Source organism: Nomascus leucogenys, chromosome 22a (genome assembly GCF_006542625.1).
Source record: "Nomascus leucogenys isolate Asia chromosome 22a, Asia_NLE_v1, whole genome shotgun sequence".
In the NCBI taxonomy this organism is placed as follows: Eukaryota; Metazoa; Chordata; class Mammalia; order Primates; family Hylobatidae; genus Nomascus; species Nomascus leucogenys.
In genome coordinates, this window is record NC_044402.1 from 127,530,832 (window position 1) to 127,555,393 (window position 24,562).

Consider the following 24,562-nt stretch of genomic DNA (forward strand, 5'->3'; position numbering starts at 1 on the left):
TAATAAACGAAGAGCTATATCTTTGAAACAAGTAGACAAGCTTGTGGCAGGTTTAATTAAGAAAATTAGAATACTTAAAATGTAGATTTGAAAAAGATGTAGCCACAGATATGGAGGAGGCTATGTCCACTTTGAGGATGATACATATTTTGGGAGAGAATAACTTTTTCTGTTTTAAGACTATTTTAAAAGAGTCACTGTTGGTTTGGAGTTTTTAAAAGTTGTTGACTAATATTATAAAAACTTTTCTTCTTAAAAGAAAGCCTCACTGAGGTATGATCCAGTCAGTATTTATTATATAAGTATTAAAATGTCTTTGAGTTTCTCCGATGTGTTCTAATTGCATCTGTAGTTGTAGATTTCATTCAATGAGTTCTTACCCAGGGAACATTCAATTATAGTGTCAGTTTGTTGAGGGCTTATGATCCTGTAATTTTTGAGGAAGAATTCCTCAGTGTAACTGACGTTGAACAGATTTTGATGAACCAGTTAATTTTACTTAAATGGTGGTATAAATTCACTGCGTGATATATAGCAAGTAATTTGAACTCTGAACAGAGGGTCACGTTTCCTCCTCTTTCAGGCAGTTTTGTGAAGTGCGATGCACCAGTAGGTAAAAATACTTTAGGACTTGCTAATGAAAGGCAGTGTGTACAGAATCTGCTTTTCTTGCACATATTTTTATAGATGTTGAAAATGCTCTTGTCAAACAATATTTTAAAAACTGTCAGGTGTATGTGTGTTTTTCAAATGAGTTTTAAATAATTCAGTACTATGCAGGCGGCAGAAAAATGACTTTATAAACTTGCAATGCTCTTTTGTATTGAATGTACAAGTAGAGTCTATGAATTAAAAATGAATACTATCTGATCCATCTTTTTACTAATAACCAATGTAGTGTTGATGGAAATTTACTATTTACTAATGTTTGGTATTTTTCCATTAAAGAGTAACCTTGAAGTCATTTTAACAGATATAACGTGTATACAGATGGTGAAGTAGGTTTCCAATAGAAGTCCTGTCTGGTTTATATAGCTTGATGGCCGACTCAAGGTGGCCTCCTTCCCTTTTCTTCCCTACTATGAGCTGCTGAATCGGAAGTGAGGACACATTAGACATGGAAGATAGTTTACTTCCAGTGAGTAAGTGTTAGATTCCTTAGTGCTTGCCCATCCAGCCACGTAGTTGGTGAACAGCATTGGCGGAGTATTTAAAGTTCCCTCCCTAATTACACTGAGGAATTCTCCCTCAAAAGTTACAGGATCATAAGCCCTCGACAAACGGATGCTATAAGTGAGTGTTCTCTGGGTAAGAACTTACTGAATAAAATCTACAACTTCAGATGCAATAGTGTTACGGCAATTAGAACAGATCAGAAATTCAGACTTTAAAAAATTATGTATTCAATACTGTTTGGAACGTGAAATCTCAGTGAGGTTTTCTTTTCAAAAATTCAGTTTTAATAATATTAGTTATAAACTTAAAAATCCAAACCACCAGTGACTCCTGTAAAAAAGGTCTAGAGTCTACTTGGGAGTGAAAACCTAAGGATCAGACTATTATGAATCTACCACATTTTTCATTGGCTCATTTTTCCTAATTTTCATCTTTATCCTGACCTGTCTTTTTTTTTTTTTTCTTTTTAAGGTATAGCAAGGGAAAAACTTATGTTTGTGAAAAGGCTATGTGTAAAGCATAGTACTGTGTACATTTCTTTCTTTGCCAAAGGACAGTGAAGAACTCTGGTTTTTCTAAAGGGAGAAACATTTTCTTTTTTATCATTATTGTTATGTCTACAATTTGGTTTTGTTTTCCTCAATCAGGTATTTTGCATGAATAGCAATTGTGTTAGTCACGATCAGGAGTTATCAAATCTCTCGTCTGAGAATCTGCACGTTAGGAATTAAACGACTTCCATGGCAAGTGATTTAAGGTGTATTTGCAGGAATTGAGAAACGGCTGAAGTTCCAGCCACAGAGAGGGTTGTAGTTGGATACAGAAAGGGTGAAAACATGTCTGGGAACATTAAGTTCAAGGCTTTTTACCTTGCAGCAGTAATTTTTAAAGATTTGCCCCAAGAAACTGTAAAAGTTCATTTAAAATTCATAAATTCCACTTCAGCATCTCTGAGTGCACTGCCCGTGATTGCTATCCAGGGTCTTGAGTATGCCAGTTGTGTACTGTTTAACACACATGGTTTGTCGTGGTATTTCCCGTGCTGCTGGACTGACTTGTTCTGCTTATTCAGTCTGGAAGGACTCATCAGAGCTGTTGTCACCCATTTGGCTAGAGGTAGACTGCCCAAGTAGTGAGAGAGGTGTTCTTTATGTGCTCTGCATTATTTCAAGGTCCTCTTCAGAGATCTTTATTTTTAACAATAGCTTGAGGTCCCCCTTTGATCTGGGTTTTATACATTTTCGCATGTTAGTTGCGATTGAGTTTTCTTAAAGTTCAGCTGAGAACCAACAGTAAAATAAGGGTTGAAGGGGAAAAAGACAACAAAAGATGTCAGAAAATAATGAAGGAGATTAAAACTGTCTGGTGAAACAAACCTTTTAGCAGACTTGAAGGCATGTAGTGTTTTTGGAAAAGTTTTGTTGAGGAATGCAAATTAGAAATCAGTAGATTTCATTTTCTGTAAGTGTTTTGTGGGTCAAAACATTGTCAGACTTGCGTTTCCATAAAGAGTTTTATGGCTTCTAGTCAGACTTTTGCTTGTTCTCCTGTTCTGCGTTACAGATTATAAACCCTAATTATACTTTTCCAGACATATAGATGCTGAGCAAAGGCCAGCTGAAGGTGTATCCATCAGAGATGAAGTACTGGGGATGGCTTCCTTACTGAATTCTCCTTCTTTCAGCACACCTTTTTTGAGTGTCACTCCCTCTTCTTCCTAGCTCGTACTTCATAGTCCTAGGCCCTTGATTCAATTACTTTTCTAAGTATCAGTCCCTCATCTGTAAAATGAGACCAGTAATAGTACCCATGTCATGGACTTGTTGGGAAAATTAAAAGATTGCACAAGACAAATGCTGAAGTCTGTGTCTGGCTGATGGGCAGGCTGCTACCATTTCCGTGTCCCTGACCCGTCACCTGCAGGTACGAGGAGAGCGTTGCTAAAGCTCAAGCCAGTCAGGGCATGTCCAAGTCTTCCAGAAATATGTAAATCATGGAATCCCCTTGAAAGTGTTTGCTAACAATTTACTGAATAAAATAACTACAGAGTTTAGAGAGCCCTTTAGAAGACTAATAAATAAGTACTTAAAAATAGTGTGTCTGTTTTTAAAACAGTGAGATGTTTGAGTTTTGACTCACATTTTGTTTCCCTGCAACGTGTCAGCCATTCTACGGGATTCTTTAGTATGTATTTTCTCTTTTAATTCTTACAATATTTTTATTATCTCCTGCACGTGAGGAATGATGCTGTATCTGTTAGAAGGTTCTGGGAATTCATTCAGTGATGAACATCTGCAATAGTATTTCTTCAGTGTGGTAACATTCTTCTTGATTCTTATTAGAATCATCAGGTCCTCCGTTTCACCTGTGGTCTGCCTACCCTGGAGCTGAAATAGAGTGTTTAGCCAAATTCTCTTTGAGAGATTGAGGCCTGCTGGATTCTATAATGCCTCTGTCATCTTTTGTCACCTTGGCTAGGAGTCTTTTGGTTACAATTTAAAGAATCCCAGTTCTTTGTGTTACATACATTCCAATTATGCTCTTTTAGTTATTTTTAAATGCTTAGATGAATGATAACCCATTTACCCTGATGTGATTATTAAGCATTGTATACCTTTATCCAAATATTTCATATACTCTATAAATATATATTCCTATTATGTACCCATAAAAATTTAAAATAAATTTTTTTTAAAAAGTAAAAAACCCAAGCAAACCTGATCAAAGAAAAGGACACTATTAAAATTTCTAATGGTGTACTTTAAGGTTCCAGGAACTTCAGACATGATGAAACTCAGAGTCTTGCTGTCATTAGGATTTTGTTTCTCCCTCCTGGCTCTATCTCACTAACCACCCACCCTCAATGCCTGTTTTGGCTTTTGTATTTGTTATCTATTGCTATGTAACAGATAATCTCAAATCCAGTAGCTTAAAACAACCACATTTACTATCTCACAGTGTTTAATAGGTCAGGAGTCTAGGTATGGCTTATCTGGGTCCTTGGTTTTGGGCTCTCTCAAGACTGCAACAAAGAAATCTCATATGAAGGCTTGACTAGGGAAGGATCCCATGCCAGCTCCTGTGGTTGTGGGAAGAATTCAGTTCCTTCTGTGTTGTTGGACTAAGAGCCTCACTGTTGGCTGGAGGCTGCCCTCAGTTCGTTGCCACTTGACTCTCTCCCTAAGGCAGCTCACAATGCGGTACCTTCCTTCAGCAAAGGAGTCTGCTAGTAAGGCAGAAATTACAGTCTTATGTAATATTCATAGCATAATCATAGAAGTGACTCGTATTCTGTTGATTAGAAACAAGTCACAGGTTCCATCTATGCTCATGGCAGAGGGGCTATCTAAGGTGTGAATACCCAGGAATCAGGGATCACCAGGGGTCATCTGAAAGTCTGTCTGCCCAGTTTCATTCTCAGAAGAGTTCTCTCCACATGGTGACAGAGCTGACACCAGCAGCTCCTACATCCTAATGCTAGCAATCCTAGAGAAAATGCAGCTACTGTCTCCCTGGCCTTTGTATAAGTATCTGTACCCCACCAATAGAATTCTTGGTTGGAAACCCTAGAAATAAACTCTGGCAAACTGAACCATAAAAAGACTTATTGGAAGGATATCAGATAGCTTCTAGAATTTTTGAGACTACTGAAGACCTGGGCTGGAAGAATCTGTAAGAACTGGCAGGACGCTTGTTGCCATTGGTCAGTGCTTCACTGGACTATCATCACTAGAGTCTCAGTATTAGATACAAAGGGTATCTGATTGGCCAGTGCAGGTCGCATGGCTATGTTCTGGCTGCCAGGAAGATGAGGGATTATCTGCACCTCTTGAGCCTCCACTGGAGGTAGGGCTGTGTTTCTTTGACTGTGACACTGCTCTGAGATGAGCCCATAGGGGTCACCTGGCTTCAGTAGGGTGACTTTTGTCCGCAAATGTTCAGCCTAGCAGCTTGTATTGCATAAGCAGATTCAGCTCAAATGGGCAGCTTTTAGAACTTTCTAGCTAGTGGTTCTGTGCTCTTTGTTTAACATTAACTGTGCCTTAGAGACATACCAGTAAAGCTGCTACAGAGCAGTATGTGATGTCGATGGCATGTTCAGGTCTCTGAGTCATGTAGTAGATGGGGCACGTCTGTTTTTCATAGTCAGAATTTTTATTCATATCAGATTTAACCACAAGCAGAATTTACTTTTTCTGAATTTATGGGCTAACTTTACAATGCAGTTTTTGTCCTAATCTTGGTGTTGGCTCTACGAATTCAGGGATTGTCTTAACTTCTTACTTTCATCATCTTTGACCATGTGCATATGACTTTTTGTACATGTGAGTACGCTGACTTGAGGTATCAGGTTTTTATAAGTACAAAGAACTTGTGAATCTTTTGAAATAAGTTCATGTTTCCTTGCATGCATTTTCAAAGCTCTACTTAATTCTTATGCAGCATTACAGTAGAATAGAATAAGTAAGACCAACTTACCAAGAAGGGAAACAGATGCCACTTCTATGGGGTAATTTGTGAGGTATAGTCTTGCCTACTCTCGAAATGTTTTTCTTATTGGCCCAATATGGCAACTAAAATCTCACCATTATAACTCAAATTTTGGGTTAAGATCAATGAATCTCAACCTGAACACATTGGAATTTCCTGGGGAATTAAAAACAACGTTTCAAAAAAATAAATGGAAAAAAAAAATAAACAATGTCAGGACCTTACCCCAGAGCAATGTTGTGTAATTTCTGGGAGTGGAATCCAAGGAGCAGTAAATTGTAAAACTTCTTTAAGGGATTCTAAAGTGCGGCCAGGATGGAGAACCAGCAGATCAAGACTAGAACCTGGGAAGGGCAGTGCATTCATTCATGTTATGATGTGTACAAGGAAATATAGTAGACAGCATTTGCACAGTTCCAGTTGAGACTATTTCCTGCCATCTTTTCTTCTTCATGTATCTGTATGATGAACTTCCTTTAACAAAGATCAATAAGTCAGTCTTTTCATGCAACCTTAGAGAGTCCATCTACCATAGGGCCATGGAATTTCTAGCTATGGCATTGCTTGTGAAAATACTTCCAAAAGACTGAACTCACGGGAATATCTATTTGCTTCATACCAGTAGCACATGTTAAAATCAGGCTATAAACAATCCAACTTCTCTTTCATTTTGTATTTACTTTCTGGAGGTAATGTGCAAATAATCATTCATGTGGTATCCAGAAATATTTTTGTCTATAGTAATAGCAGATGGCAGAGCATTTTTCATGTGCCAAGTCGCATTTATTCTACCACAGTGCAATGTGGAAGTGATCATGGCCTCTTTCAAATATTCAACTCCCCATGTGCATTTCAGTTGTGGTGGGAACTTTTCTTGCATATCAGTTCAATATGTTGTAGATTGACTTGGAATCCTTGGAATTTTTGCATAGTACAGTCACATGAGAAGTACTTTGAAAAGAAATCATTTCGAAGCCTCATGATTAAAAGTCATCAATTCAGCAAACATTTAATAAGCATATTTTGTGTGCTAAGCCAGTGGTTTTCCACTGGGATGGGTGGCTTTGTCCCCAGGAGGGATTTTGGAAATTTGCAAGGTTGTTCTTAGTAATCCTAATGATTAGCGGGGGTGCTACTGGCATTTGGGGTGCAGGGGCCAAAGGTACTAGCTGTCTCGCAGTTTACGGGACAGACCTCCACGATAAAAATGGTCCTCTACACACAGCACTACCCACACCCGGTCTGTCGAAAGGACATTCGTGTAAATGAAAAACCTGTTTATGATTATCTGAGCCTAAAACCTAAGTGTGCTTTTCATATAAAGAGCAGTTTTTAGGGAGACATGGATTTAACATACAGTGACTTTTCCATCAAAATTATATTAATAAGTTAAATTGTAAATGCAAAGTGAGGGAAAGTTGTACTTTGCTTTATTTGGAATTAAGAGTTTTTTAACCTCACGTAAACTCACATTACCCATGGAACCTTGAATGTGTTACTTGAGTCACAAAAAGCCTGCATCTGTAACCACCTGCATTTGTTATTCCCATATTTATGAGGATTCCATACATAGGTGCAAGCAAAGGGCTACTTTATATGTCTCCTGCTGGTGGTGTGCCTGAGCATTTGTAATTCATATTATTTTTATTTTTATTTTTTGAGACAGAGTCTCACTGTGTTGCCAAGGTTGGAATACATTGAGATCATCTTAGCTCACAGCAACCTCTGCCTCTTGGGCTCCAGTGATTCTCCTGCCTCAGCCTCCCAAGTAGCTGAGATTTACAGGCATGCACCACCACACATGGCAAATTTTTGTATTTTTAGTAGAGATGGGGTTTCACCATGTTGGCCAGGCTGGTCTCGAACTCCTGACGTCAAGTGATCCGCCTGCCTCGGCCTCCCAAAGTGCTTGGATTGCAGGCGTGAGCCACTGCACCCAGCCTATAATTCATAGTATTTTATTACTTTTTATTCTTATTTTTTAGCTAGGATATTATGTTGACTTGTGATTGTGTGTTTGTATATGTATCTGTGTACACAAAGTGTACAAGATGTGTTATTCATAAATTTTATTTCAAGAAGGAACATTACAAGATATTTAGGTTATAAGGTGGTATTGGGTGTGATTGGGTTGAAAGTCACTGGATTAAGTAGCAGGGTGATGTCAGGCAAATCAATGGGCAGGGAAGCTTCAGCATGCTGGAGGAGCACAGAGGCCACTGCAGGATCCAGAGGAGCAGCCTCTGCCAAGTCCTGAGGGAGTGTGGTCACACTGGCCTGGCATGATCAGGAGCTGGGGGGACATGGAGGGCAAAAGGAATGGCACATACAAAGTCCTGAAGGGTGGATGCTTAGCGTTGGTGAGTGGCTAGAGCCCGGGGTGTGGTAGGGCTGAGCCCTGGCAGAGGGGAGAGAGAAGGCTGGAGAGGCAGACAGAAGTCCGTGAAGAGCCTAACAAGCCTTGCTTGCATTTTATCGTAGAGACACTGGGGAGCTACCAAAGGGCTTCTGGGCTAGGATCAGGTTTGCTGGTTAGACAGACATGCTTGTCACAGTGGTGAAAATGGGCTAGATGAGGGGAGGGTTACATGAGCCAGGGTGAAGCCTGAGCTAGGCAACCATGGGTTAGACTGCTGGACTAACACCTTCGCAGGCCATGTGAACCTTTCTGAGCTCTCCTGCTGCCTAGCAGCAGTCAGCCCTGCAGTCTCACCCCAGTAGCTGTGCTCCTGACCACTTTTCTAAGAGGTTGGGGTGTGGGTGGGAAGGGGTGGTGCAGAGAAGATGGAGAGGATTGTGGTCAGTGGGAGCTACTCAGCATGGAATATGGAAGATACAGGGTAGGGAACTCTAGGATGTGTCTGGTTACATGAAGTGCCTGAGGAAAAGAACACTAGCCTCACAGAATCTCACTGACTCTTTAACCTCTGTGCCCAATTAAGGGAGTCGAGGGAGATTCTTGTCCAGTTATTTTGTGTGATTTCACTTACCTTTGCTTTTATTTAATTTAGCACAACCTGTCATTTTGTTTTGAAGATTTGAATAACAACACAGATCCTAAAGAAACTTAGTAATACTGCAAAGCTAATGATTATGACTTGCATCCAGAGCACTATTTAGAAACACTTGCCTGTGCCAAATGGAGGAAGGTGTTCTTAACTACTCACCCCAGCAATAGCAAAACTATTTAGGTTTATCCACCACATTGATGAGAGAAATACTGTTCTTAAAATGAGAGCCTTGCTCGGTGTCTTTTCCCTTTGTGTTTAAAAATAAATGAAATTACTGAAACACTATTATAAGAAGTTTGGAAAATAAGGGGGATGTTACCTTCCCCGCATATTGTCTATTAATATTTTTAATAATCTTGTTTTTAGATATGTTTATGTATATTTGTGTGTGTGTATAATATCTTATATGTATAAATATGTAACATTATAATTGTATACAATTATTCTAGGAATCAACACATGAAATATAGGAGCAACATTTTAAATCATTCTTCCCTCTCAGCTTCCAACTTGCAACCTAGCTACCTTCTGATTAGATGTCTCTATTTTGTTGTCTCATAGGCCTCTCAAAGCAAAGAAAACAACTGAGTTCTTGCATTGTCTCTCACCCTAGCCTTTCCTTTTCCCAATCTTCTGCATCTCAGTAAATGCTTCCACTATCCATTTAGTTGCACAAGCCAGAAGCCTAGATTTCTTCGTTTCCCTCACCCTCTACACTGAGTGCATCAGCAAGTCCTTTTATCTCTGCCTCCAAAATACATCCCAGATCTATCTATTACCTTTCCCTGGAATGGAAGCAGTCCTCTCAAGATCTGTTGTAGTAGTAGTAATATTTCTGTAGTCCACTGCCACCACCACCTTCCAAGCTGCCATCGTCTTTTCCCAGGACTACATTATCCTCCTTACCTGTCTTCTGCTTAATTTGGCCATTCTTACTTCTCTAGGGTCTGCTCTCTCAGCAGGTGGAATAGATTACTCCTAAAAATGCTCCTGTTTGGAATCCTCCAGTGGCCTTCCGTCGTACTTAGAAAACAACTCAAGTTCTTTACTGTGGCACATAAGGCACATGGCACACAGGCCTTATGCACTGTGAGTTTCTAAATCCATGCAGCACCCTGTGCCCATATTTCTTGCTTACTATTAGTCATCTCAATTTTTTTTTTTTGAGGCGGAGTCCCCACTATCACCCAGGCTGGAGTATAGTGGCACAACCTTGGCTCACTACAACCTCTGTCCCCAGGGTTCAAGCGATTCTCCTGCCTCAGCTTCCCAAGTAGCTGAGACAACAGGCACGTGCCACCATGCCTGGCTAATCTTTGTATTTTCAGTAGAGATGGGGTTTCACCATGTTGACCAGGCTGGTCTCGAACTCCTGACCTCAGGTAATCCACCTGCCTCGGCCTCCCAAATGCTAGGTTTACAGGTGTGAGCCATTGTGCCTGGCCATCTGAATGTTTTAAAATACCAAATTCTTCCTGCCTCAAGCTGCTACGTATGTGCTTATAGCTGCCTGAATCTTCCATTCCCACTTCTGAGCATGCTAGCTCCAAATCCTGCAGTGCCACTTAAGTGACACTTCCTTAAGAAGCTATCCCAGACAGTTCTGGGTAAAGTAGACTTGCTTTCTTACACTTAACAGTTTGAGGGGTGTGTGTGTGTGTGTGTGTGTGTGCGTGTGTGTCTGTCTGTCTGTCCATCTGTCTCCTCCACTCTAGATTTTAAGCTCCAGGAGGCAAGGACCATGTTTGTCTTGTTAATATAATAGTCACTAAATATTTGATGAGTGAATGAATATGTCTTAGTCCATTTAGTGTTGCTATTAAAGAATACCTGAATCTGGGTAATTTATAAAGAAAAGAGATTTATTTAGCTCACAGTTCTACCTGCTGGAAAGTTCAAAACTGAGCCTCTGCTGAAGGCCTCAGGCTACTTCCACTCATGGTGGAAGGTGAAGGGGAACCAGTTTGTTCAAAGACCACATGGCGAGAGAGGAAGAAGTAAGATGGGCAGTGCCATGCTTTCTTTAAGAACCAGCTCTGGGCCGGGCGCGGTGGCTCATGCTTTTAATCCCAGCACTTTGGGAGGCTGAGGCGGGTGGATCACTGAGGTCAGGAGTTCGACACCAGCCTGACCAACATGGTGAAGCCCTGTCTCTACTAAACAAACAAACAAACAAACGTTAGCTGGGTGTGTTGGCATGCACCTGCAATCTCAGTTACTCGGGAGACTGAGGCAGGAGAATTGCTTGAACCCAGGAGGCAGAGGTTGCAATGAGCCGAGATTGCGCCATTGTACTCCAGCCTGGGCAACAGGAGCAAAACTCCGTCTCAAAAAACAAAACACAACAACAACAACAACAAAACAAACAAACAAAAACCAGCTCTGGCGGGAACTATTAAAAGTGAGATCTCATTCACCCGCAAGGGAGGGCGTTAATCTATTCATGAGATATCTGCCCTCACGACCCAGTCACCTCCCATCAGGCCCTACCTCCCTATACTCCTACAATGAGGATTAAATTTCAACATGAGTTTTGGAGGGGACAAACCTTGAAGCCATGGCAGAATGCGAGCTACTTGAACCAGCTCAGGGAATTGTCTTATTAGCAGGCATAGGAACATGGAATTGAGAGCTAAGGAATTGCTAAACATTGTCTGTTATCTTAGAAGCTCTTTTGTAAAAAAGGCTTCTGCTACTTTTGCAATACCCTTGTTTTTGTCCAGATTCTGTTTCTCTGGTCCTCAAGTAAATGTCAGTGGTCAGCTTCCATCCCCGTGTCTGCAGTTGGTGCCATGTTTAATAAATCATCACGGATTGTAGAGGGTGCATTGTCAGTATAGCTGCCTTTAGGGGACATAATATTGGAAGATGACTAGGTTTTACTTCTGAGGACAAAGGTGCAGGGAGGAAGGGATGCATGGTAGAGAGCATGTAGACCAGGTCATTCAGTCATGCTTGTATCATAGTTGAAGGAGGCATCAAGGACATAAAACAAGAAGTTTGAAAACAGTTTCTGTTAAGAAGAAGCAATCCTGTCAAAATCTTTCCTAGTGGCCTTAGTGTTCAAAAACTTGAAAAATTTGTATTACATCTCATTGCTAGTCCTGTGAATCTGGGAACATTTATTAAGATCCCCAAACCCCAGAGCTTCTGATCAGTGCAGCCCTTACCTGCTATTAACTGCTTTTACAGGAAGAAATCGTGGAGTAAAATAGGCCACTTCTAGCTGACTGCCTCTTACCTTACGTTGTTCCTTTACCTTGTCCAACATTGTGTCTCCAAGTTGCGTCCTTAATGAGGTCATTTGCTCTGCATACATTGTGAGATTATGTCTTAGAGTATTACATTTTCTGCTTTCTGAGCTATGCTTGAGAGGACAACCTCTTCAACTGTGGAAAGAATTTGCCATTTAATAGAGGAGGGCCTTTATAGCTTGTCACAGCTTTCAGTCACACATCCAGTTTTTTATTCTGTCACAGTGGCACATGAGAGCAGGAACATTTTGCATAACCACTTAACTCAGCCTTACAGTAGCCTCTTAAATGGATGAGGAGCGGCTTAAGCTGGCTTGATAGGAAAGAACACTGTCTGTTGGTGTTAATAATATTCGTATTTAGTTTGCATAACTTAGATCCACAATAATATCTTAATCTTAGTTTTGATCCAAAATTGCCTTTCTACTATCACTATCCCATATAAATAATGTATAGCAACATTGATTTGATTGTAACCCTTTCATATTTTATTAAAATTTTTTTTCTATAAACGTGTATTGAGCACCCCCTCTGTGTCAGGAAATACACAAGTGCTGCATATCTAGAGGTCCACTGGACAAAAAATAATGGGTGAGGATTTTCAGAATTGTAAAAGCACATGAGAAAAACACATCACATCTTAGCAGGTTAAATAAATCTACAACTAGCTACAATGATTGTGGTATAAAGACATTATGTCCAAAATAAAGAGAAAATCTTTGAAAACTGAAAGAAAAGACAGATTGCCTACAGAGGAATGACTTTCCAACTGACAGTACATTTATTATCAGCAGCAGTAGATCCTATACCTGTCATCAAAATAGGATGCTGAAATAAAAACCTTTTAGGACATACAGAGACTAGGATAATTTTTTACTCTCAAATATTAACTGAAAGAACTATGAAACATTGTATTTTGGCAAGGAGGAAACTGAACCCAGAAATAGGTTGCACCATTACAGAAGCAATGACACAACAAGGAATTTGGACAATAAGTTAATGAACTTGAGTAATCAGAATAAATGGCTTCCTCTGTGCCGCCATGATTTGAGTACTAGCAAGATGTTTTCCACTTAAATATAGAACTACTTTGGTTTGGTGCTGATGTCTGAAATTCTTGTTTGTGATGAATTATTCACCTCAATCAAGGGTTTTTAAGAAGGGATCCATGGATGGAGTTCAAGGTATCTGTGAACATCCTAAAATTACAGGTAACGCCCTTTGTGTATACACAGTTTTTCTGAAGACAGGCGTGTTGGCTCTCATCAGATGCTTAAAGGTACTTAGAATTTGAATTAGTTTAAGAACTACTGGATTAAGTTATTGTTCCTTATTAAAGTGAAATTACGTCGATACTTACCTTGCACTCAAGTTGAAATACATGATCTGAATTTGAATCGTGACGTTATTGTTTACCTTGCAGAATCATTGTGACCCTGGAAAAATTATTTTTCTTCTCATTGTAGTCTGAGTGTGCATTGTATGATCTGCATGGCTAAAGGCAGCAGTGGTGTGCCTGGCTCCTGTGACTGTATGTCAGTATCACAGTCAGTATTTGATTGTAGTTATGATTTTTCTAAAGAGAGTCACTATTAAGCTAACAGAAGAAATAAAGCTTTTAAGTTACCAATTTTAGGATATAATAATATATTTATTGTTTTGTTAATTGAACATATATTTTGTGTAATACATTGTCCAAGTGTATGTAGTGGGGTGGACAGGGGGAGGCTGTGTTCAGTTATTATCTATACCAGTGAGATTTCCTGCTAAAACAAGTATTAACGGGTGACCATGTACAACTTGTATTTTCCCCCCAGCTTTATTGAGGCATCACTGACAAATAAATGTTGCATATGTTTAAGGTATATAATGTGATGTTTTGATGTGCATACACATTGTGGAGTGAGTACCATGACCCAAGCTAATTAATATATATATTACTTCAAGTAGTTAGCATTTTTGTGTATATGGTGAGAACACTTAAGATGTACTCTCCTAGTAAATTTCAAGTGTACAATGTAATGTTTATTATTAACTCTACTCACCATGCTGTATATTAGCTCTCTTACTTATTCATCATATAACTGAAAGTTTGTAGCCTTTGATCAGCATCCCCATATTTCTCCCATCCCTAGTCCCTGGCAACCACTGTTCTACTCTGTTTCTATGAGTTTGACTTCTTTAGATTCCACATATGAGTGAGATCATACAGTATTTGTCTTTCTGTACCTGGCTTATTTAGGAAAATGCCATCTAGATTTGTCCATGTTGTCTTAAATGGCAGGATTTCCTTATTTTTTAAGGCTGAATAATAAAAATTCCATTGTGTGTGTATGCATGTGTGTATATACAATACCATATTTTCTTTATCGGTTGATGTACACTTAGGTTGTTTTCTTATCTTGGCTATTGTGAATAATGATGTAATGAACATGGGAGTGCAGATATCTCTTTGAAATACTAATTTCAGTTCCTTTGGGTATATACACAGAAGAATTGCTGGATCATATGGTATTTCTATTTTTAGATTTTGTAAGGAACCTCTATATTGTTTTCTATAATAGCTGAACCAATTTACATTCCCACCAACAGTATATCGGTGTTCCCTTTACATCCTTGCCCACACTTGTTGTATCATTTGATTTTTTATAATAGTCACCCTCACACATGTGAGGTGATATCTCATTGTGGTTTTGATTTGCATTTCCCTAATGATTAGTGATGTTGAGCAGCTTTTCATGTACCTGTTGCCCATTCATATCAAAGGAAATAGCAAAATGAAAAGGCATCCTGCAGAACGGAGACTATATTTGCAAACCATATATCTAATAGGGGACTAATATCCAAAATATGTAAAGAACTATAGCTCATTGGCAATAAAACAAATGACCCAATTGAAAAATGAGTAAAGCACTTGACTAGACAGTTTTCTAAAAAAGACATTCAAATGTAACTTGTGGTTTTTTTAATACAGTGTATTTTAGATACATGTATATTATATGTAATTGAAATTCCACTCTTCCTCTCATCTGGTAGTTACATACTGAGTGCTAGTGTCAGGCTGTTTACTGTAGTTGCTGTGGTCATGGATGTAGAGTTGGTGTTTGTCCTGTCCCAGAAGGAATTACTCTGAATAGGATAGAGGGTGGTAGGTCATAACCAAATCCCCAGTCCTAGCCGAAGACCTAGTAAGGTCAAGAAGAAGTTGTTCCTAGTCGCAGGATTGTCCCTGAATGCTGCTTCGGATGGCAGCTTCCACGTAGAACTAAGAACAGAATGAAGCCATGGGCTTATTCAGAGACCACAAGCTTCACAACTTCTGTTTAACACATCTAATTGTGATTGTAACAGTACAGCCTGGTTTTGATGCTGTTACGTTTGAAGGTAGATCCCAGCTACTGATCAAAGCATTCAGATGGATCATCTTCTCCCAAAGCCCAGGGCTTCTTTCTGTCTCCACAGCACCCCCACCTCAGGGGTAAAGTGCCCTAACCCTAGGACTGGTGAGAACCACCTTCCCAGTTCAGTTTTCTCCCTGTCTGCAGGTCCATCTATCTTCTCCCTCAGGATGTGGGTATCTCTTAGAGAGTGAAGGGAAGTGATTTGTCAAAGGGTTACCAAGGGCATGCAGAAAGTTAATTTACCTCTTAAAATGACTTTGATGTTCCTTTTACATTGGTGAAATTCATTCTCCTATTTTTTTGTGTGTGTAATGTTGAAAGATTCTCAGTTTTGATTGAATAAGATCATAATCTCATTTTTATTTTAAAAATGAACACTTTTATAGAGCTTAAATGAAACAAGACCAGTTAAATGTTTTGAGATGGAACTTTTGTGGAAAATGCTGAATGTTGGAGGATGATGCAATGAGTTCTCTGGACTGCCAGCCTCTCTTCCCTGGATATTTGAAATTATATTAGGGCAATTAGATTATAACTCAAACTTCTGAAAACCATTTAGAGATAGATAAGAAATTCATTTCAGTGTATTGTACTCTAAATTGTAAATGAGATTCAAGATTAATTGTTTAATAGGTTGAAGTTTTAAATTGAAATTTCCTTCTGTGTTATTTTATATCATATATGCTTCACTATGAAGGTTGATTTGAAACCAGAGTTTCAGAAATACCGATATTATTATATTCTTTTCATCTAAATTGAAGTTATTATTTTTTTAACTGGTCCTGGCTACTTCTTTGTATCCCTCAAACTGCCACTATCTTTGTCATTTTGAGAACTATTAATAGGTGGCCGATTGTACTGAGCTTGAGCATAGAATAAAATAAGTACAGTGATCCCCCTATCTGTGATTTTGCCTTCTGCATTTTTAGTTAGCCCCAGTCAACCTTGATCCAAAAACATAAAATGGAAAATTCCAGAAATAAGCCATTTGTAAGTTTTAAATTTCATACTTCTCTAAGTAGCGTGGTGAAATCTCACCCCGTCTCACCCGGGACATGAATCATCTCTTTGTCCCATGTGTCCATGCTGTCTCTTCTACCCACCCGTGAGTCACTTAGTAGCTGTCATGATTATGAGATCGGAAAAGCATAGTATATATAAGGTGCAGTACCATCTGTGGTTTCAGCCATCCAGTTGGGAGTCTGCAGATAATGGGGGGTGACTATACAATTTTTTAGCATGGTTGGGGAGCTAAAAGCATAGTTCCTACTATTCTTGCCAGAAAATGGGGAAAAAAATGTTCAATCCCATATTTTTATTACATGAAGTAGTGACATGGACAGGAGACAGAAACAGTGGGTAGAAGAGGCCGGTTCCCAGCAAAGGCCCCACCCTCAAGCCTGGAAACCCACAGCCCTAAATGGGAACAGGCATTCCTGTTTTTGCATCCAAAAGCTGCCTTTTGGCCCACTACGCCCCCCTCTCCTGTACCCATATAAACCTGGGACCCCAGGCTCCAGAAGGAGGCAAGGAGATGAACAGAAGAGCAGAAGAATAGCAGAACAGCGCAACAGAGAGAAGAGAAGGAGCATCTGAACGCCAAGAGGGAGTTTACCTGGGCGTGATCGGAGAGGAGATATGTCACTGGACAGCCAAACTCCAGGGGAAGACCATCTTCCCACTCCATCCCTCTTCCACCTCCCCATCCATCCCATTGAGAGCCACCTCCATCACCCAATAAAAGCCCCACATTCATCCTTCAAGTCCATGTGTGACCTGATTTTTCCTGGATGCCAGAGAAGAAACAGAGAAACAGAAAACTTTCACACTGGCCCTCTGCCTTTGTGAAAAGGCAGAGGGTTCACTGAGCTGTCTAACCCTTAAGCTGCCTGTGGACCGCCAGGCTAAAAGAGCACACTGTAACACACACCCACTTGGGCTTCAGGAGGCCCAGATACACACCCCTGGACGTTGCCGTGGGGCTGAAGCCTAGGGGCACTCATCTCAGCTTCTGCACCTGCCCATCTGTGTGCTCCCCTTCCCGTAAGGGGTTTAAGCATGCACAGCCACCAAACAGACAAGTCACACCACTGTGGCACATCCTGCAAGGCGGGGGTCAGGGAACTCCTGTTTAGTAGATATATTTGATGAAAATAATGCTCTCCTGAGGGAATAATCGTATATGTGGTGTGTGTGCATGTCTGTGTGTGTGTGCCATGACTTTTAGCATGTGTGCATGTATGTGAGGGCTTGTTTGGGCAATAGTGTCATTTAATCAGCTAATGGGAACAAGCATCAATGCTGTTCTCTTTACAAGGCTCCTGTTTGCCTCTTTAAATGTTCCTCATTGCGTGTTCTTTTCCTGAGAGCCAACGATTCTTTTCATAGCTTGGAGACAATGAAAATTACCCAGAACCATCTTGCTTGTGGTGTTTCAGGGACTCTCCCCTAGGCTGCTACCGTAGTAGGCGAAATGTATTGGTTTTGACTGAGTCTCGTGTAGGTTACCAAATGGCAGATTCTTAGCTCTGTGACTGCCGTGGCTCAGCAAACACCCTGAGCTGAAGATCTAGTGGTTTTAACTTACCTCCTGTTGGTGTTGGTGAAACGGTCCTGGCACACTTGAGCCATTTACTCAACATATCCTTGAGTGCCTCTCGTGTGCCTGGCACTGCCCTGGGTGTTTGGAATACATATGTGAAAGCCACATAAAGGCTGTGCTCTTGGAGTCTCCATCAGGCTCTTTCATAACTTTCAGTTTCCCACCTTCTGGAATGAGAGGTCACTATTCCAGGCTGTGGGAATGCATTCATTTGCTTGGCTTTTTTTTTTTTTTAAGCTTCTAATTTTGTATAATGTATGAATGAGACACCATTGCTGCCCTCAGGGAGTTTGTGTGACAGAGAGAGATGGACAGGCAGGCAGACGTGTAAGTACTGTGCCACCAGCAGACTGGCCTCGTGCCAGAATAAGGTAGGAGCCTCGGCTTTGAGGGGAGGCAGGAGAAGGAAAGAGCGACTCTTCAACTGGGATGGGATTTTTTGACAGAGGTGCTGTTTGGCTTAGCCTGTGGTCAGAGAGTGTTTGGGGGATGTGACAGTGGGGTGTGTGGGAATGGAGGTAGTAGGCGATGAGGTCTCCACCCTCTGACTTTGCAGAGATGGGCAAGGCCAAGTGTTGGAAAGGCTTGAACACACACTGGAGTATTCTGTGAGAGCCAGTGGATTTCAGAGGATGGCAGTGACACCACTTGCCTTCTGCCTTAGGAGGATAACTGATGGCCGTGTGTGGGATGCACTGGAGAGCAAGAGCTGGCTTGCAGGGAGACCAGCTGGATGATTTTCTTTCATTTATTTTATTCATTCAACACACATTCATCTGGGGTTCACTCTGTGCCCAACACTGGGCGTTTCCAAATAGTCCAGATGGCAGTAAGCGTGGTTGTAGCTGTAGGAATGGGAAGGCTGGGAGGGGTATGAGAGGCTTTACCAATGGGAAGTGGGAGTGGCACCCCAGAAAAGCCTAGTTTAAGGTGTCAATGGATGTGTGCATGTGTGCGTGGGGGTGTCTAGAGGGCGGCGGGCAGCTGGAAATTGAGGTCAAGTGCATGAACAACTCGTTGTGTAGGACCCCCCCGTTTGTGGTAACATGCAGAGGTTTTTGAGAATTCCCAGTAATTTCTTTCTTTCTTTTTTTTTTTTTTTTTGAGAATCCCCAGTAATTTCTTAAACTCAGGCTGAGTGGGAGGTCATTCAGCCAGGGAGCTCCACAAAGAGTGTTGCCACTTGGGGCGAAGTAGACCTCTGAAAATAAATCTTAAAAGTGATTGCCGGTTTTAGATGCCAGTTTAAGAAGAGTTAAACCACTGTCATGCCCTAAATCAAACACTTTCATGCCCTAACTCATCTTTCAAGTTTGAAATTTAAATTTGTGTTTCTTTGTTCTGAGTGACTGAAACATACATATGAAGACAACTTGGGTGGATGCAGGTGGGCATCTCAGTTCCTTTTGCTGAGTTTCACTTGCTCTCTGCTTCACTCATCCATGGTGTAGAAAACTGCAGCAGTCTGCCCTGCGATAACACAGATAGACATCATCCCTCACAATGGCTGGATAATTCCAGATTTAATGCCAAACAGAGAAAACTGATTTCATTTATGTTTTGTGGTAAGAGGTACAGAAAAAAACGGAAAGCGATATAATGACTTGACCAAGATGCTTCCACTGCTCTGGAGGAGACAACCCACTTCCCCTGGTTAAGGAGGGGTGTTGCATTTTAAACATGTGCTGGTTGTTATTCATTGTACTTTTTTTAAAGGTAGGAGATGTTGTTCTTTGGACTGAGTTAAATGCTGCTTAGCATAAAGGACGTGATGTGGAACAAAGCCTGCAGACTGTGACTATTTGACATGCACTGGGCTAATGAGAAGACAGAATGTCTCTAATCAGCAGCAGAACAAACACTCACAAAGGGTCTCCTTCCCTCCTAGGACTTCCTTTGCTGGGCATCTGGCTGGGATTCTTGTTGGACTAATGTACACTCAAGGGCCTCTGAAGACAATCATGGAAGCATGTGCAGGTACAGAATAAAACACCTTTGGCATGACAACAAGTTGGAAGTTCATCTTAATTTTAATGTGAACAGAAGCATCCCCAAGTTTCCCTGTGGTTCAGCTCAGGAATTCCCTAATATGCCTGTTTTTCTTTTTAAACCAAAAGGTGAAACAACCAGTGCAGTTCCTTACATTGCTCCACGAAAGAGGCTGCAAACTTAAATTTTGAATCTAATACTTTCTTAGGGTACAAATATCAGTATATATTTATACCCTCAACCTTAATGCTACCCGCAGAAAACCACGATTTCCTAAAGAATGCAGAGAACTAAAGTGCATTTAAAATAATGCATTCTTCTGTAATAGTCCATGAATTAATATACGTGCAAGGCAAAGTTGAAAAAGAAAACGAAGCCTGGACCGAAGTGCATGGCCAGTATTTTAAAGAATTCAGACTGATGACCGGGTCCTTTGTGGATGAGCCATATATTTATGCATGGCCAAACCAAGTCTGTCATTGCTTGAAGCTTAGCTCCTGCTTTTTTTAATTTTGTTTTTGCCTTCAAATTGATACTCAATGAAAATATTTCATTTAGAAATACTTGTACTTTTTAGACCTCTTAATTTTAAATGCGATTCTCATTTTGACTTGTAAGAAAACTGGTTTGCAAACACTTGTTTTATAGACTGAGTTCCACTATTTCATCTTTTATTCATGGGAAGTCTTCTGAGACTATTTTACCTTTTCTTGAACCATAAATAATTTGTTTCACAGTTTGTGCTGATGACTGGTATTCTTGAGAACCATATAATATTCATGATATTAGAAAGCTTTCCAGACACTGCACTGGCACCTTTATTAGCAGGTCGTGTTCACTTTTGGTTGATTTTTACAGGCTGTGTTGCATCTAAGCAGATTCTCATTTTCTCGTATTTGCTTATTAATGTGTTTCCACTGTACGTACTTAGAGGAGGCAATGGGAGCTTCATTTATTGAAAATGTCCAGTTTTTATATTTTCAATACAATTTAATACTTATTACTACTGATAAAAGAGATGATTCTCAGGAGTTTAATGTCTTGTTTCTTTTTTCTATGTCTCTTGATGAAGCGGTTAGTAAAGCTTTTTGCAGACATTTTATGAAATTTAAGCAAGTGCTTTCTTTAATTTTTAAAGAGGATTTTCCCCATAATTACAATATTTAAACTCTTAGTTTTAAAAGCCTTAAAAAATAAGTGGAGACTTATTTCTACACCACTCCATTTTCAAAATAATAAATACAATAGCAAATTAAATAGGAAAATTAGAACACTCAGTGCAATTTGCAAATGGCCTGCGAACTCGGCCTTTTTTCTGTGAGCTGAGAATTGAAGGACACAGGAACCCCATGGAAAATGACCCAGCATGTGGAAGCTGCTGCCTGATGCCTCCTGGAAGAGGAGGGTCACCCTGAGGGTGTGGCCCTTGGCCCTCCCTCTCTCACTTCATTCAGCCGTGCCAAATTGACTGAGTAGACAGTCCTACTGCCTTCTGTAGGGACAAGAAAGAGTGAAGTCCCCTAGAAAGGGTAAGGAGCATGGCTCTCCTAACACCTTGTTTGAGAAAGTTTCTCCATTTAGCCAGAGTGTCTCTGCTTGTACAGAGACATCAAATCCGAGGCTTCGTACTTTGGCAGGCAAAGACTAAGGAACTTCAGTGAGTGTAAATTAGGGTTTCATTGTCCACTCCCTATCCCCAAACACACACACACATTCCTTTCCCTGTAGGGACACACATACACACACACACACACACACACACACACTCTTTTCCTGTTAGGGCTGGCCCCCAAACAAAAGGGAGTTTATTTTAATAAGTGTTTAGAAATCATTTGAAATGACCTTGGGCTTTGTCCCAGAGAACTTCCTAATTACTGGAACAATTAGCATTTAAAGCTTTATGGCTGCCATTAAAATGTTTGTTTCTTTTAGGTTTAGGCGGTTTTTCCTCCAATGTTGGTTACCCAGGACAGCAATACTACTTTAATAGTTCAGGTAGGCACTTTATTTCATTTAATAAATTTTAACTTATTTTTAAAATTATAGTGTTCAGCTCTACAGAGTACTTTAGGATACTACTAGTTTATACTGTGGTAGGGTCGTTCACATGTTATGTAACTGCGCCTCTAACATGCCTGGAAGCTAGATGGAGGGGTAGCCTAGGGAGTATATTTGTGGGGGTTGGTAGGGAAGGCCAGGGAAGGAGGTAACTCAGGCATGAAAACATGCTATGGTTGGTATGAGGTCTCTATTGTGTGATAAGATCCATATTAGACCTTGGTGCTTTGAGTCTCAGTCTGAGACTCTATTGCTGGGAAAGTGTTAGAAGTTGGTTTTAGGTGTATAGTTCTCCAGGGCCCATCCCATGTATATTCAGGAAACCCTTGCATACCCTCAGATGCTAAAATAGGCATGCCTCTAACAAATGCCATGTGACTTAATGAGGAAGGACGTATTTTTCTAAGTGTCTGTGTAAATAGATAGAAAGGACTTCCTGTTAAAAGCATAAGACCTATTTTAGGCTAAAGCCTTTGCATTCCAGTCTGGGGTGGCTACACAGTAGTATCTTAGATCAGGCCCAGCAGCCAGGTGTTAGTCATGCCCATTGGAACACTCATGTCTTAATGCAATGAACTGAATGTGCCCCTCCCCAAATTCATATGTTGGAACCCTAATCCCTAATGTGATGATTTTAGTAGGGTAGGAGTTTGGGGAAAAAATTAGGTCGTGAGGGTAAATGAATGGGATTAATGTCCTTATAAAAGCGAACCCAGAGAGCTCTCTAGCTTCCTCACTGCCACATGAGGATACAAGAAGTCAGCAGTCTGCAACCTGGAAGAGGGCTCTCACCAGAACCACGCTGGCATCGCAAGCTTCCAGCCTCCAGATTGTGAGAAATTTCTGTTGCTTAAGCCAGCCAGTCTATGGCTGTTTGTTATAGCATCCCCAATGGACTAAGATGTGAATTGAGGACCACTATAGCTTAAAGCTGAGACTAGCAGCCTTTTCTTTAAAGGACGGGACAGCTAATATTTCAGGCAGTAAGGGCTTTATTGGCCATATAGTCTCTGCTGCAACTAGTTAACCTGTCCTTGTAGCATGAAAGCTGCCAGAGACAATGTGTAAACAAGTGGATACAGGTGTGTTCCAATAGAATCTTATTCCTAGATCCTGCCGTTTCTACTGTGTAAGGATATGAGATTGGCACTCTGCCAATTTAACCTTACAAAATAGGGCAGTTCTACTTACTGTCTTCTCTCTCTTTTGCACTCGATGTATTTTCTATTTTTTAAAAAAGAGAACTGAAGAGAACAGCTTCTTTCCTTCTTATATGGAAGAAGCACAGTCACACAGACCAGATAATTAAGGGCGAAAATAATAAAAAGCCCTTTTTACCTCTTTTAACCTCTGTAAAATTACCATAGTTATATGCCTTCTCTGAAGTGATTGGATTTCTTCAAAGGCAGAGCTACATAAGCCCAGGTGGCTATGCTAATGGTCATCTAGGGAACTTTTATGAGAGCATATGTATATCTTACAAGTAATGGTTTATTCTTAATATGGCTGTCCTTAGCTGGAAAAGTCTTTATAGGTCAAAGAACCTCATGAATGTTTAAAAAGCTGTTACCAATTTTTCTAATCTTGGTGGTGTTTCTTGATCTCCTTTGCCATGAAATCCTGGTATGTGTATGAGGAACAGATGGAGTAGTTAATAGAATAATGATAACCAGATTTTCTTTTACTACAGAGCCTAAGTATATAACTAAAAAAAAAAATTAAACCAGTATTCCTCTCAGGACATAATTTAAATTTATTTATCTTAATTGTTTGATTGCTAGGTTTTTCCAGGAATGTTTATTATGAAGATTTTAAAACATCTGATTGGGCCAGTGAAACAGCCATAGAAAATTTTTGGTCCTACCGGAGGAGATCTGTTCTCATTATAATAGATACTGATGAGATTTTGGGTCCTGTTGATGATTTATGATTGATGATATAGAATGTTTAACCATACTGGTCTTTCTGATTTAAGGCACCAAAACTTTCCCATTTTCTTTCCCCATGTTTTGTCTGATAAGTACCAAATTTGTTTTTATAATATTCAGATGTTTAGAGTTGTTGACTTTATTTCATTGAAGAACTGCCAGATTATTTTAAAATAAGAAATAGCATGAAGAAAAATGTTTTTCTACATCAAGAAAATGTTGCCTCAAATCATCGCATGTGTATCTGGCAATTAAAACTCTATGTAGATATACAGTTTCTACGTGGTGAGCAAATATTCAGAGACCTTGGGTTATTTTGGCTTTTGAATTAACTGAGCATTTTTGGGGGTGGATAGGTGGAAATGCTGCTTAGATCTTACAGAATGGCTTTCCACAGGGGTTTGAAAGTGATAATGAGCCATGTGGGGAATTACCCAATATACTTTTTGTATTGCAGTAAAATAATTGGCATTCATAAGGAATTGGGCAGTTTCTCTATGCAGGGATTGCTGAAGCATCCCATTCTATTCAGTGGCGTCTCTGTAAATACTCTATTAGTGTTGCAGAATGGTTGCCACTTTCTTTGATTCTTTGTGGAGAAGATATATTAATTACGTTTTTACCATTTGTCCTCATGTGAAAGTTCTTTTTT

General features: G+C 40.1%; 1 protein-coding gene across 1 annotated transcript in view; it reads left to right on the plus strand.

Annotated features, from left to right (window-relative positions):
* RHBDD1 (rhomboid domain containing 1) overlaps positions 1 to 24,562 on the plus strand; it is a 161,931-nt gene that overhangs the window by 51,036 nt on the left and 86,333 nt on the right. The window contains exons 4-5 of the mRNA XM_030802701.1: positions 19,824 to 19,912; positions 21,857 to 21,919. Coding sequence (XP_030658561.1) covers positions 19,824 to 19,912; positions 21,857 to 21,919 — 152 coding nt within the window. The remainder of the gene's footprint in view (positions 1 to 19,823; positions 19,913 to 21,856; positions 21,920 to 24,562) is intronic.